At 56.0% G+C, this 13,038-nt stretch overlaps 1 protein-coding gene across 5 annotated transcripts; it reads left to right on the top strand.

The window, feature by feature from the left end:
• The first annotated feature begins 119 nt into the window (after window positions 1–119).
• Arhgap33 (Rho GTPase activating protein 33) lies at window positions 120–13,038 on the top strand. 5 transcript variants are annotated; one of them, XR_002378316.2, is made up of 23 exons: window positions 141–255; window positions 960–1,069; window positions 2,136–2,233; window positions 2,324–2,408; window positions 2,713–2,793; window positions 2,900–3,037; window positions 3,500–3,592; window positions 4,383–4,505; window positions 4,590–4,667; window positions 4,750–4,816; window positions 4,897–4,956; window positions 5,045–5,197; window positions 5,274–5,376; window positions 6,306–6,450; window positions 6,556–6,638; window positions 6,721–6,828; window positions 7,821–7,966; window positions 8,606–8,759; window positions 8,847–8,992; window positions 9,077–9,151; window positions 10,673–11,317; window positions 11,415–12,765; window positions 12,925–12,986. XR_002378316.2 is itself a non-coding variant. In XM_021166574.2 (23 exons), exons 2-23 carry the CDS (start codon window positions 992–994, stop codon window positions 12,671–12,673), a joined length of 3,570 nt encoding a protein of 1,189 aa, XP_021022233.1. In that variant the 5' UTR covers window positions 141–255; window positions 960–991; the 3' UTR covers window positions 12,674–12,932. The 5 variants fall into 5 exon arrangements, 4 of the variants coding, with proteins under 4 accessions (XP_021022230.1, XP_029335546.1, XP_021022231.1 ...); XM_021166574.2 differs by having other exon boundaries at window positions 11,415–11,545; window positions 11,894–12,932; XM_021166571.1 differs by having other exon boundaries at window positions 120–255; window positions 11,415–13,038.

Below are 13,038 nucleotides of genomic sequence, written 5' to 3'. Positions count from 1 at the left end.
TTGTGGGCGGGGCGTAACCCTCAGGCCAAAATTGGAGCCAATGAGAAGGGCCTCCGCGTGCCCGCGTGCCCGCCCCTCATGGGGCGCGCGCCAGAGACCCCCGGGCAGCCGTTAGGGGAGGAGCCTGCGACCGCCCGCGCGCGCCTCACGCCCTCCCCTTTGTGTCACCATGGCGGCGGCGGCGGCGGTGGCGAGGACTACGAACGAGGGCTCGAAAGCCGCCGGGGTCTGAGGAGGCTTACCGCGACCATGGTGGTGAGGGGCCCTCGGGGCCATCAGTCTGTGTGTCCGCGTGCCAGTCTGTCCGCGCGGCCCCGCCCTGCGCGCCCCGCCCCCGGCCCCGCCCGAGCCCGCGGCCTGCGCGCCGCCCCTCACCCTTCCTCGCGGTCCCCTACGGTCTCCACCTCGGTGCGGTCCTGGGTCGCGGCCCGGGCCTCGACCCCGCCCCCTCAGCGCACATTTCCCCCCTCCTTCTTCTGGGCCCTGAAAAAGGGGTGACAGTGGCGGAGGACCCGGACTTGAGAAAAGGGGGCTGGTTCAGGGAAGGACCCGCGCGCCCCATGAGGGCTTCCCCCCTGCAGGCGTCTGCCGAGGCTCCCTGGAAACCAGCCCCCTTTCCAGCGCCCTCCTCAGCATCCTCATCCCCAGTCACCCTCCCGACCAACAGCCCCTTTCTCATTCCTGAGCCCCACCCCCATCTTACTCCATCCCCTGCCTGACCCTTTTCTTCTTCATTTTCATCCCACGCCACGCGCTCTCAATCCTTCCACCGACATCGATCTGAACCTTTATCGAAGTCTCTCCCGCCGCTTCCCGATCCTTACTCTACCCTCGAGGCCAACATCGCGCCTCCCGCCTCCGTTCCACTTGAGCCTTGGGGCTTCTCCATCTCCTTGTCTTCATCTCCCCTCCTCCATACTGCTCCCGCTCATTCATCCATTCATTCCCTCACTCCACAGACATTCACTGAGACCTCCTCTGTGCAGGCCCCATGCTCCAGGCACAGAAACAGTCAGATCCCATCCTGCCTTGGGGAGCTTCATGGGCTGGCAGGGGACAGACTCTGAGGGTGAGACCCAGGGATGAACTTGGGGTTGCAGGGACACGGAGGAGGGAAAAGCCCAGTCTAGCAAATCCCTGAATCCCCATCTGGCAGCTGGTTATTTTATTCATCAGAGTTGCCCAGTCTATGCCGTGCAACTGGATTGGCACTGCGTGTCAGGGACCCAGAGAAGAATCGTACATACAGTACTAACTCTGTGCTGATCTCTGTTGGGTATTGGCGGGGGTGGGGGTGGGGGTGTCAGCCTGGGGCCCTATTTCCAAAGGGAGAGATGAGTTCCTTGCAGGAAGCATCTCAGAGTGAGGTGGATAAGCTCAGGTATAGTTGTGCAGTTTTCGATAGAGGAAGCCCACAGGATGGGATGGAGACAATTGTCTGAAACAGCTTAGATGGACAGAGAGGGCTTTCTGAAGGAACACACATGAGGAGTGAGGAGGAGAGAACCTAGTGACGGTGTGCAAACCACATTCCAGTCTGAGGAATAGCCTTTGCAAAGGCATAGAAGGGAAATGAGAAGGTGGCACGTGTGTTCTGAAAAGTTCAGAGCTCTGAGAATTGGGGCAGCAGGGGAGAGACAGGACTGGAGTGGCAAACGGAACCCAGCTCAAGGAAGCTTGGCTCTCAGGCCTGAGAAGTCCAACCTCATCTAGAATTCTGGAGAGTCACAGAAGCAGGAAAACCAGTCACATTTGTACTTTGTGGAAAGCATCATGCCAGGAGGGGGAAAGATTGGGAACAGAAGACTGAGACGTGGACAGTGGCAAGTGACCGTACCCTTGCTGTACAGTTGCTACAGAAGGGTCTTAAACACGCACAGACAGGATCGGCATGCCCTCACTCCTGTTGCCTGCTCACCCTTGGTCCCTGCACCTCCAGTCCTTCCTCCCAGACCACACAGGAAGAAGCAGGCTGACTCCAGTGCAGCTCATCTCCTGCTGACCTGCCCTTTTACCCCTTGCTGCAGGACAGTGTGGAGAGCCTCCAGGCCCAAGGCCCAAGCTTGCAGATAACAATGCTCCTGTTGTTCCCGCTCCCATCTCTGGGGGCCTCTGATTCTCTCTCTGCTCTACAGGCCCGCAGCACTGACAGCCTGGATGGCCCAGGGGAGGGCTCAGTACAGCCCGTGCCCACTACTGGGGGGCCGGGTACAAAGGGGAAGCCTGGGAAGAGGTGAGAGGATACCAGAGGGTTTAGCTGAGGGAGGAGGGAAGCCCCAGGAGATGATATTTTGCCATGGATGATATTTTGCCTGTCTTCCAGGCTCTCGGCTCCTCGAGGCCCTTTCCCCCGGCTGGCTGACTGTGCCCATTTCCACTATGAGAATGTTGACTTTGGCCACATTCAGGTATGGGAACTTGTGCTCAGGCAGGGAGGTGAACTGCTAGCAGACACTTGCAAAAAGCCAAGGCCCCAGCTGACCAGGAGGCACTGTTTCATCCCTTTATTTTTCTATTCACTCCCCCATACCAGTGTTCTGATAGGCTCTGCTCTGTGACAAGACTCTGTACCCAGACAGTGACACCGTCACACCCTGTCCTTGTGGAGGCCCAATGGGGAACACGGATCTACCCCTAGATAGTCTCAGCCAAGAAAGGTTAGGTCTGGAACAAAACTAAAGCCCTCCCTTTGGTTTCTGTTTCCTTCTGTAGCTCCTGCTGTCTCCAGAGCGTGAGGGCCCCAGCCTCACTGGAGAAAATGAGCTGGTCTTTGGGGTACAGGTGACCTGTCAGGTGAGGCTGCCTCTGCCTCTCATCTAACATGAAGGACTAGCTAGCCTCTGTAGTCCTCAGCTCTGTGTAATGGAGTCTGCACCCTCTGTCTTGCCTGCCTCAACAGGGCCGCTCCTGGCCAGTCCTCCGGAGCTATGACGATTTCCGTTCTCTGGATGCCCATCTCCACCGATGCATATTTGACCGGAGATTTTCCTGCCTCCCAGAGCTCCCTCCACCTCCAGAGGGTACCAGGGCTGCCCAGGTAACCTACTTGCCTCAGTCCCTTCCTGGGCAATCAAGGGTATATCATCAGCTATGTGTGCAGCCAGTAAGGCAAGGGGAACAGGTAATAAAGAGCTCTTGAGTTGGCCATGCTGACGTGAGCCTGTAATCTCAGCACTTGGAAGGCTCCTGTCATATGATCTGAGTGCCAACCAATCTGTGTGGAGAAGCCTTAGAAATGTATCAGGATGCTAGAGGGTCCCTTTAGTTTGGGGATCATGGGAAGGTCCAAGAGGATTCACCGGTCAGCACAGCCACATCAGTTTCACTCCAGAGCTCAGCTCAGATAACATTTCAGAGCTTCGCAGCTGAGCCACACCCAGGCATCCAGGCTGAATCAGCCTTGCTGAGACGAGCTTGAGCATTGTGGGAGGTGTGGGGGGCAGTGAGGGGGCTCTGTCTTCATCAATTCACAGCAGCTTCCTTGGCAATTTGCTCCCAGATGCTGGTACCACTGCTGCTGCAGTACCTGGAGACCCTGTCAGGACTGGTGGACAGTAATCTCAACTGTGGACCTGTGCTCACTTGGATGGAGGTGGGCCTGATATGGGGAACCTGGAGCTAAGATCTAATGAGAGGTGTCTGAGGCACAAGAAGCAGCCTAGGAGTGTGTGGGCACAGGGAAGAAGGAAACTGGGGGAAGTGGGGAGGCATTGGTATTTTAGTGTCTGTGTGGGTGCATGCCAGCAAGAGAAAGGTACGAGCGTGAGTGCATGTGTGTGTGTATAGCTGTGTGGCTGTAGAAATTTAAAGGTATACCAGTTAGAAATGTGTTGCTTGTATGAGCGTGCGTGCTTGTGTGTGTGTGTGTGTGTGTGTAGCTGTGTGGCTGTAGAGACTTAAAGGTATACCAGTTAGAAATGTGTTGCTTGCAGTTCACAATACATCTGGCTGACAGTGGCTTAGACTAAATGAATTTTGGATAAAATGTGCACAGATGTCCTTGGGAGTTTGGGGGACAACAGGCAACTACTTATCTCTTGGTGTTGCTGTTATCTTGTTGGCTTTAGATGTTTTATGTGTATGAGTGTTTTGCCTGACTGTGTGTCCAGCACATGCATGCCTGCAGAGGTGGGAGGAAAGCCCAAGATCCTCTGGAACTACAGTTTCAGATGTCATGAGCTGCCTTGTGCATGTTGAGACCTGAACTTGGGTCTTCTAGCAAATGCTCTTAACTACTGAGCCATCTCTCCAGCTTTGGGCAATAGTTCTGAGTGACAGATGCTCTTAGGGACAGCTGGTGGCCTTACTGGACATGGAGAAAACTGATCTGATTTTACTAACCCCTTTTGACTTCTCCTTTCCACATTTTACCTCCACTTCAGCTGGACAACCATGGCCGGCGCCTGCTCCTCAGTGAGGAAGCCTCCCTCAATATCCCTGCTGTGGCTGCTGCCCACGTGGTCAAGCGGTACACTGCCCAGGCGCCAGATGAGCTGTCCTTTGAGGTGAGGCTTGGAAGGAATGGACTCTACCTGTGCTCTGTGCTTCTCCTGCCTCTTCTGAACCCCTGTCCTCCCATCCATTCCCAGGTGGGAGACATCGTCTCAGTGATCGACATGCCACCTACAGAGGATAGGAGCTGGTGGCGGGGCAAACGGGGCTTCCAGGTGAGCTGGATCTGAGGTGGACCTGTGCACTAGGGCTCTGCCCACTAGGGTGGCCTGGCTACTCACTTTGATTTTTCTTCAGGTTGGTTTCTTCCCCAGTGAGTGTGTGGAACTCTTCACAGAGAGGCCAGGGCCTGGCCTAAAGGCAGGTAAGTGCCATGGGGAGTGGGCAGCAGTCCTCCTCACCCTCAGCCTACCACTTGTCCTTTCTACCATTGTCCACCCACAGATGCTGACAGTCCCCTGTGTGGCATCCCAGCTCCCCAGGGCATCTCTTCTCTGACCTCAGGTAATGGAAACGAGAAATCAGATCTCTGCCCCTGCCCCAGCAAGCCAACCGCACTCCTGACTCTAATGCTCTGCTTTTGCCCCCACAGCTGTGCCCCGGCCACGTGGGAAGCTGGCAGGACTCCTCCGCACATTCATGCGCTCTCGTCCTTCTCGCCAGCGGCTGCGCCAACGGGGAATCCTGCGGCAGAGGGTGTTTGGTTGTGATCTTGGAGAGCACCTCAGCAACTCAGGCCAAGACGGTGAGGCCTGGGGTCTCTCACCCATCCTGCCTCACCCATGATGCCATTCTGGCCCTGACCCCACCCTCTCTCCCAGTGCCCCAAGTGCTGCGCTGCTGCTCTGAGTTTATTGAGGCCCATGGTGTGGTGGATGGAATCTACCGGCTCTCTGGCGTGTCCTCCAACATCCAGAGGCTTCGGTGAGCACCTTCTGTCCCAGCTCTATGCTGCGTGCCAGGGTCACATGTGTTGGAAGCTAGGGAGGCACAAATGCAATGCAGTGGTGGCCTGAATGCAATGGTGGCCTGAAGCTTCTTCCTTGAGGAGGTGACAGCCAGGCTAAGGCTGGAAGATGAGAATAGGAGTAGCATCCCCAGAGAGTTAGCTTAACGAACCCCATGATATGCCAGGACTAACTCTAGAACTGGGGGACACCTCAGTGAATGACATACCATATTGTAGGTCCTGAGGGACAAACAAGATTGCTGACGTTAGCACAGGTGCAATGGAGAAAAATAGATCTGTGCTAATGAGGACAGACAGAACTAAGACAGAGCAAGGAGCAGATGCCATACTGGTAACCCTAACATGTCGGAGGGCAGGGGTTCAAGGTTGCATTTGGCTACATAGGGAGTTCTAGGCCACACTAAGCTATGTAAGAGACTTACTAAAAAACCAAAACAGTCCTCCACCACTGAAAAAGAAAACTAGGATGTGCGAGAGCAGGAAAGTTGAGGGGCAGTGACTGAGTGGAATCAATCACAGAGGGAAAGCTCTGCCTGTGAGCCACAGACACCCAACGGAGTAGTGAGTGCTTCACTTCCCAGTGTCTGCTTAAAGTCCAGCGAACAGCACAGCATGGGGCTCATGGCAGGGCCACAGTTAGACTCTGGAGTCCTTGGATAGCTACAGACAGAGGCATCTTATACTTGGGGCTCAGTACCCCTTCTCTAGTGGCTCCCCTGTCTTTGCCATGCAGGGTCATTGGAGATTCAATAAGGTTCCCACTCTGGATCCCTGCACAGGGCCTAGGGAAGGTTGCTGTATCCATCTGTGGGACTTGTGGGTAGGGGTAGGGGATGTGGCCTGGTGAGCGAGATGAACTTCTCCTTGCCGTGGTGATTCTCAGGCATGAGTTTGATAGTGAGAGGATCCCTGAGTTGTCTGGCCCCGCCTTCCTACAAGATATCCACAGTGTGTCCTCCCTCTGCAAGCTCTACTTCCGGGAACTGCCCAACCCCTTGCTCACCTACCAGCTCTATGGGAAGTTCAGTGTGAGTAAGGGAACTGGCTAGGGCAGCGGGGGTGGAGGGGTGGCAGGGGTGGGGTTGGGGCAGCCGCATGTGGCCCAGCACCATCATGCCTGCCCATCATTTCAGGAGGCTATGTCAGTGCCTGGGGAGGAAGAACGCCTAGTGCGAGTGCATGACGTCATCCAGCAGCTGCCTCCACCACATTACAGGTAAATGGGCAGAGTCAAGAAGGGCATCTCAGGATGCAGAGAACGGAAGTAAGTAGTCATCTGCCACTGCTTCTGCCCCCAGGACCCTGGAGTACCTGCTGAGGCACCTGGCCCGCATGGCAAGACACAGCGCTAACACCAGCATGCATGCCCGCAACCTGGCCATTGTTTGGGCACCCAACCTGCTACGGTAAGCTTTCCTCCGTGGGATAGACTCCATTCAGAAAGTAACATGCGTCAAGACCTACGTGGGACCCATGAGAGTATCCAGGGAAAATCAGCAGGCAGAAGGCGCAGAGTGCAAGCCTGCAGCACATGGCCTGGTTGGTGGTTGGAAGGGGCCCCATGGAGGTCTGTTGGCTGTAGTCGAGTGAATGAGCATGGGTGGGGAGTAGAGATGACGTCACAGATTGAAGACCAGATAGAAGTCAACAAAGACTTCGATGTGTATTGAGGTATAGCCAAGGCCTCGAAGCTGGGAAGCCTCACTGGTCAGGGCTACACAGGTTCTCTGAGGACAGTCTGATGGGGACAAGGGAAAGAGGCTACTATGACTTCCACATGGGAGGAATGGAGACTGGGCTAAAACGCTAGTCAGCTTTCCATAACTATAACAAAATCCCCATGGTGGTTAGCTTATAAAGAAGAAGGACTTGTTTAGAACACAGTTTTCCAGATTTCGGTCCACAGTTGACTGGCTCCGTTGCTTTGGGCTTGTAACAAGGTAACATGGTGGGAGTATAAGGTAGAATTAATACACAGCTCATGGCCAAGACAAGGGAAGGGTTAAGGGGAGCCGGGAGCCAGGACCCAGGATTGTCTTTGAGAGATAGTGACATAAAGACCCCTCCCATCAGGTCCCACCTCCTAAATCCCCACCTTGGGGACCAAGTTTTTATTACATGGGTGTTTGGGGGATACTTTCTCAAACTATACCAAGCAGCATGGGGTCAGAAGCAGCCGTGGAGGGAGAGGGTGTTGTTAGAATCTGGGTCGATTTTTGGAGGTCTGAGTACACTCGGGGTTGCTGACAGATTGAATGTGGGTTTGAAGGAAAGAGGGTTCAAGAACAGCCAGAGCCACTTGAACAGGACTGTTATCACTAGTGATCTCGTCCACTGGCACCCTATACTGCCAACCAGGCTCAGAGTCCGTGGGTGGCCTTACTCTCCCCAACTCCAGGTCTATGGAGCTGGAGTCGGTGGGGCTGGGTGGGGCAGCCGCCTTCCGGGAGGTCCGGGTGCAGTCCGTGGTGGTGGAGTTCCTGCTCACCCACGTGGAGGTTCTGTTCAGCGATACCTTCACCTCTGCTGGCCTGGACCCTGCAGGTATGGCCAGCCCATCCCCTGACGTCCTGGCTACTGCCCCTCAGTGTCAGGGCTGCAGTGGGAGGGCAGGTGGGCTCCTGGCCCTATCCCTACTCCACTGACTAGACCTCCCCCGCAGCTCCTTGAGGACCCCACCCTGGCCCATCCCTCCCCGCGCCCCCCTCCTTCTCATTTCAGCTCCTACGCCCAGGATCCCCACTTCTTGGCCAGGACACCGTTCTTCCTTCACCCCTTATAGCTCCTGGGGGCGCGTGGGGCCTTGGGTCCACCCGGGAGGAGGTGGGAGGTCCCCAGACTTGACCCCACCCTGGCCCTGCCCAGAGTCCCTGCCCTGCCCCGGACCCCAGCCCAGTCAGGATTCTGCTCGTCGGAGGGCCCTCTGGCCCGAGGTAACTGACCAGAGCCACTGCCCTTGCTGGCTGCTGGGAGCTGCCTTCTCATCAGCTCGTTCCGCCTTACCCATCTTCCTTACCTGCCTGCTGCCCCTCCCCCCAATTCCCGCCTGATCTACACCGGCCCCCTGCCTTGCCAGCCCGGGTGGGCACGCTGCGGGGCCGGGGCTTGGGCTGTGGCGCTTGGCTTTGCCTGTAGTCTCAAATGGCCCAAAGCTTATAGCTGTCACCTTTTCGACCTCTCCAGGTCGCTGCCTCCTTCCCAGACCCAAGTCCCTTGCGGGGAGCAGTCCCTCCACTCGCCTGCTAACACTGGAAGAAGCCCAGGCACGAACTCAGGGCCGTCTTGGAACACCTACAGAGCCCACGACTCCTAAGACGCCAGCCTCACCAGTGGAAAGGTATACATGGGATGCTGGTGAGAGGAGGATTAGCCTGGAGGCCCTGGTTCTTCAGACTGCCTACTCTCCCTGTCACCCAAACTCCAGAAGGAAAAGAGAGAGGGCGGAGAAACAAAGGAAGCCAGGAGGTAGCAGCTGGAAGACATTCTTTGCTCTGGGGCGGGGCCCCAGCATACCCCGGAAGAAGCCGCTGCCATGGCTGGGTGGCAGCCGAGCCCCACCACAGCCTTCAGGTCTGAGACTGGGGCCTCGCTGAGGGGTGGTGGGAGTAGCTGTATGCTGGAGAGGCACGTGACTTATCTTACTCCTCCTTACAGGCAGCAGACCTGACACTGTCACGCTGAGATCTGCCAAAAGTGAGGAGTCTCTGTCATCCCAGGCCAGCGGGGCTGGTGAGCACAGAGTGGACCCCACATGTACCTAAACTGAGCTAGGGGGACTGAGGCCCTGGCTTCATCTCTAAATGTTGTACTTCAGATTCATGGAGAGGGCCTTGCGTTTTTGGTGTTGGTGGTGTTGGCTGTTTGTTTGGTTTGGTTTGGTTACTGCTTTGAGATTAGGTCTTGCTATGTAGCTCTGGCTAGCCTGGAACTTGCTATAGAGCCCAGGATGGCCACACAACTCTTGAGAACTGAGATTACATGTGTGAGTCACTACATCCAGCAAGGGCCTTCCTTGAACTTTTGTTTTTTCTGGACAAGGTTTCTCTGTGTAGACCAGGCTGGCCTCAAATGTCCTGAGTGCTGGGATTAGACAAATGTACCATCACAGCCTGGTGGGATTCAAACTTTTATTTTTTATTACTTTTTTTTTTTAAAAAAAGATTTATTTATTATATGTAAGTACACTGTAGCTGTCTTCAGACACACCAGAAGAGGGAGTCAGATCTTGTTACGGATGGTTGTGAGCCACCATGTGGTTGCTGGGATTTGAACTAAGGACCTTTGGAAGAGCAGTCTTACCTGCTGAGCCATCTCACCAGCCCCGCCCCCCCTTCAAACTTTTAAAACCAAGGCCTTAGGTGTAAACTAGATACATTTTAGGTACAAATTAGATATAAATTGCTGTTGATAGTACACTCGGTATTCATTGGTTCATATAGGGTCTTTTGTTTAGTCATTCCTTTTAAAAAGACTTAAATAATATTACAACACCCCAAAACTTCCTGGATGCAATTAAAGGAGCCCCACTCCTTACCTGAGAGTGTCTTTCCCTCCCTGCTGCTGCCCCTGACCAGAGGCATCCTGGACAGCCATCATCCCTCACTGGGAGGCGTTCTCACTTACAGGTGTATGTGGGAATAGCTGTTGCTCAGTTCCAGCTACTTTGAAGAGTTTGTGGGCAACATGGGAGGTGGAAGCATTCTGCATCTGCAGCTTGATTTTCAGTCATCACCCAGCCAGAAGTCCATCTGCGCTGGCCCTCTGCAGCTTGCTTCCTCCCCCTGTGTGTGTGTGTGCACATGTGCTCCCACCCCCAATGTGGTCAGCATCATTCCTCCACCAAATGGATTTGGTGGTTCTGGTCAGCAATCCCCACCACACTCACAGTCCTGGGAGACGGCTCTGCCAGATGCCCAAGAGTGAAGCTGTTCTGTAGGGTCAGCATCGTGGCTGGACAGGACTAGAATAGCCAGTGGTTTTCCAAGGGACGCGATCCATCTGGACACCCTGCTCAGTGCATGATATCCTGTTGCTCTCATACTTCACAGGTTATGCAGTCACCAGACCCCATCCTTGCTCTGGGTCTGGACCAGTTCATAACCTTGCCCTACCCCTGTTGGCTGCAACAGCTCTGAGTCCTCCAGGGAGTTCTTGCTTTCTTTCACATTGTTTCTGCCAACTTGCATCTGGTCTTTACTGATGTATGTGTCTGTAAGGTTCTGATCTCTAACTGTAACCCTCTCCCAACAGGCCTCCAGAGGCTGCACCGGCTGCGACGACCCCACTCCAGTAGTGATGCTTTTCCTGTGGGCCCAGCACCTGCTGGATCTTGCGAGAGCTTGTCCTCTTCTTCTTCTTCCTCTTCTTCCTCTTCCTCCTCCTCCTCCTCAGAGTCTTCAGCAGCTGGCCTGGGGCCACTCTCTGGCTCCCCCTCACACCGCACCTCAGCCTGGCTGGATGATGGTGATGATCTGGATTTCAGTCCACCCCGCTGTCTGGAAGGACTTCGGGGACTTGACTTTGATCCCCTTACTTTTCGCTGCAGCAGCCCCACCCCAGGGGACCCTGCACCTCCTGCCAGCCCAGCACCTCCAGCCTCAGCCTCTGCCTTCCCACCTCGGGCAACCCCACAGGCTCTGTCACCCCATGGACCCACTAAGCCTGCTTCACCCACTGCCCTGGACATCTCAGAGCCCCTGGCTGTATCAGTACCACCTGCTGTCCTGGAACTACTGGGGGCTGGAGGGACGCCTGCCTCGGCCACCCCAACACCGGCTCTCAGCCCTCATCTCATCCCCCTGCTGCTGCGTGGAGCTGAGGCCCAGCTAAGTGACACCTGTCAGCAGGAGATCAGCAGCAAGCTAGCACCAACCCGGGGAGCTCCAGGCCAGCACAGTGAGCCTTGTTCAGTAGACCCCACTCACAGTAGACCCAGTCCCCAAGCTGTCCCAGGACCCGGCTGACCGCCTTCCCATTCCTTTCTGTATTGTAGGTCCTGGCGGCATGGATTCACCATTATTGCCCCCACCCTTGCCTCTGCTGCGCCCTGGTGGGGCTCCGCCCCCTCCCCCCAAGAACCCAGCTCGTCTCATGGCCCTGGCCTTGGCTGAGCGAGCTCAGCAGGTAGCAGAACAACAGAGCCAACAAGAGCAGGGGGGCACCCCACCTGCTCCCCACTCCCCCTTTCGACGCTCACTATCCCTAGAGGTGGGTGGGGAGCCTGTGGGGACTTCAGGGAGTGGGATACACCCTCCCTCCTTAGCTCACCCAGGTGCCTGGGCTCCAGGTCCCCCACCTTACCTCCCAAGGCAACAGAGTGATGGGAGCCTGGTAAGAAGCCAGCGGCCCTTGGGGACCTCAAGGAGGGGTCCCAGAGGGCCTTCCCAGGTCAGTGCCCATCTCAGGGCAAGCGGGGCTTACAGGGATGCTCCAGAGATGGCAGCCCAGTCACCATGTTCTGTCCCCTCACAGGGTTCTAACCCCAGCTTCTTCTCAACCCCCCGAGAGTGTTTGCCACCTTTCCTTGGCGTCCCTAAACAAGGCTTGTACTCTTTGGGTCCCCCATCCTTCCCACCTAGCTCTCCAGCCCCAGTCTGGAGGAACTCTCTGGGTGCCTCCTCAGCACTGGACAGGGGAGAGAATCTGTACTATGAAATTGGGGTAGGGGAGGGGACCTCCTACTCAGGCCCCAGCCGGTCCTGGAGTCCGTTTCGCTCCATGCCTCCCGACAGGCACAATGCCTCCTATGGTATGCTTGGCCAGTCACCACCACTCCACAGGTCCCCTGATTTCCTGCTCAGCTACCCGCCGCCCCCCTCCTGCTTTCCCCCAGAGCACCTTACCCACTCAGTTTCCCAGCGCCTTGCCCGGCGCCCTACCCGTCCTGAGCCCCTCTATGTCAACCTAGCCCTAGGGACCAGGGGCCCTTCACCTGCCTCTTCTTCCTCTTCCTCTCCTCCTGCCCACCCCAGGAGCCGGTCAGATCCTGGGCCCCCTGTTCCCCGCCTCCCTCAGAAACAGCGGGCTCCTTGGGGTCCACATACTCCCCATCGTGTGCCTGGACCTTGGGGCTCCCCCGAACCTTTTCTGCTCTATAGGCCAGCTCCACCATCCTATGGGAGGGGAGGGGAGATCCGAGGATCCTTGTGCAGAAATGGAGGACATAGAGGAGAGGGGGCTGGTCCCCCTCCTCCTTACCCCACACCCAGCTGGTCCTTACATTCAGAAGGCCAGACCAGAAGTTACTGCTGAGATAGCACCAGCAAAGGACCCTCCCTGCATTGGATCTTGGCCCAAGTCAATCCCTTGTTTTGTATTTTCTTGAGCTCACCACCCCACCCCAGGTTTCTAACTTTGTAACTTGCTCTGATGTGGGTCCCTAACCCCAAAATCATTGTGTCCTTATTATGGGTTGCAGGATATGACCACCACCCCCACCTCCCACCTGGGACTCTTGCACAATTGGGGGGGCAAGGCTGACAGCCTGTCCCTACTCCCTCTAGGAGTCTCCAGCCTGTACACAGATGGTGAGGAGACAGTTCTTGCCCACCTTCCTCGTGCACCCCACCCATTAAAGCCACCTGACAACATTAAGGAATAAAAATGGCAGAAATTTG

The sequence above is a fragment of the Mus caroli genome, chromosome 7, assembly GCF_900094665.2.
Source record: "Mus caroli chromosome 7, CAROLI_EIJ_v1.1, whole genome shotgun sequence".
In the NCBI taxonomy this organism is placed as follows: domain Eukaryota; kingdom Metazoa; phylum Chordata; class Mammalia; order Rodentia; family Muridae; genus Mus; species Mus caroli.
The sequence above is the reverse complement of the archived record's forward strand: the minus strand, read 5'-3'. Positions and strand labels throughout refer to the sequence as shown.

Bases quoted from the DNA above. Each gene is read 5' to 3' on its own strand.
- Arhgap33 (XM_021166571.1), top strand. From the start codon at position 992: ATGCTCCAGGCACAGAAACAGTCAGATCCCATCCTGCCTTGGGGAGCT. The intron at 6,451-6,555 runs GTGAGTAAGGGA...CCATCATTTCAG, and splicing joins AGCTCTATGGGAAGTTCAGT to GAGGCTATGTCAGTGCCTGG. The intron at 7,967-8,605 runs GTATGGCCAGCC...CGACCTCTCCAG, and splicing joins TGCTGGCCTGGACCCTGCAG to GTCGCTGCCTCCTTCCCAGA.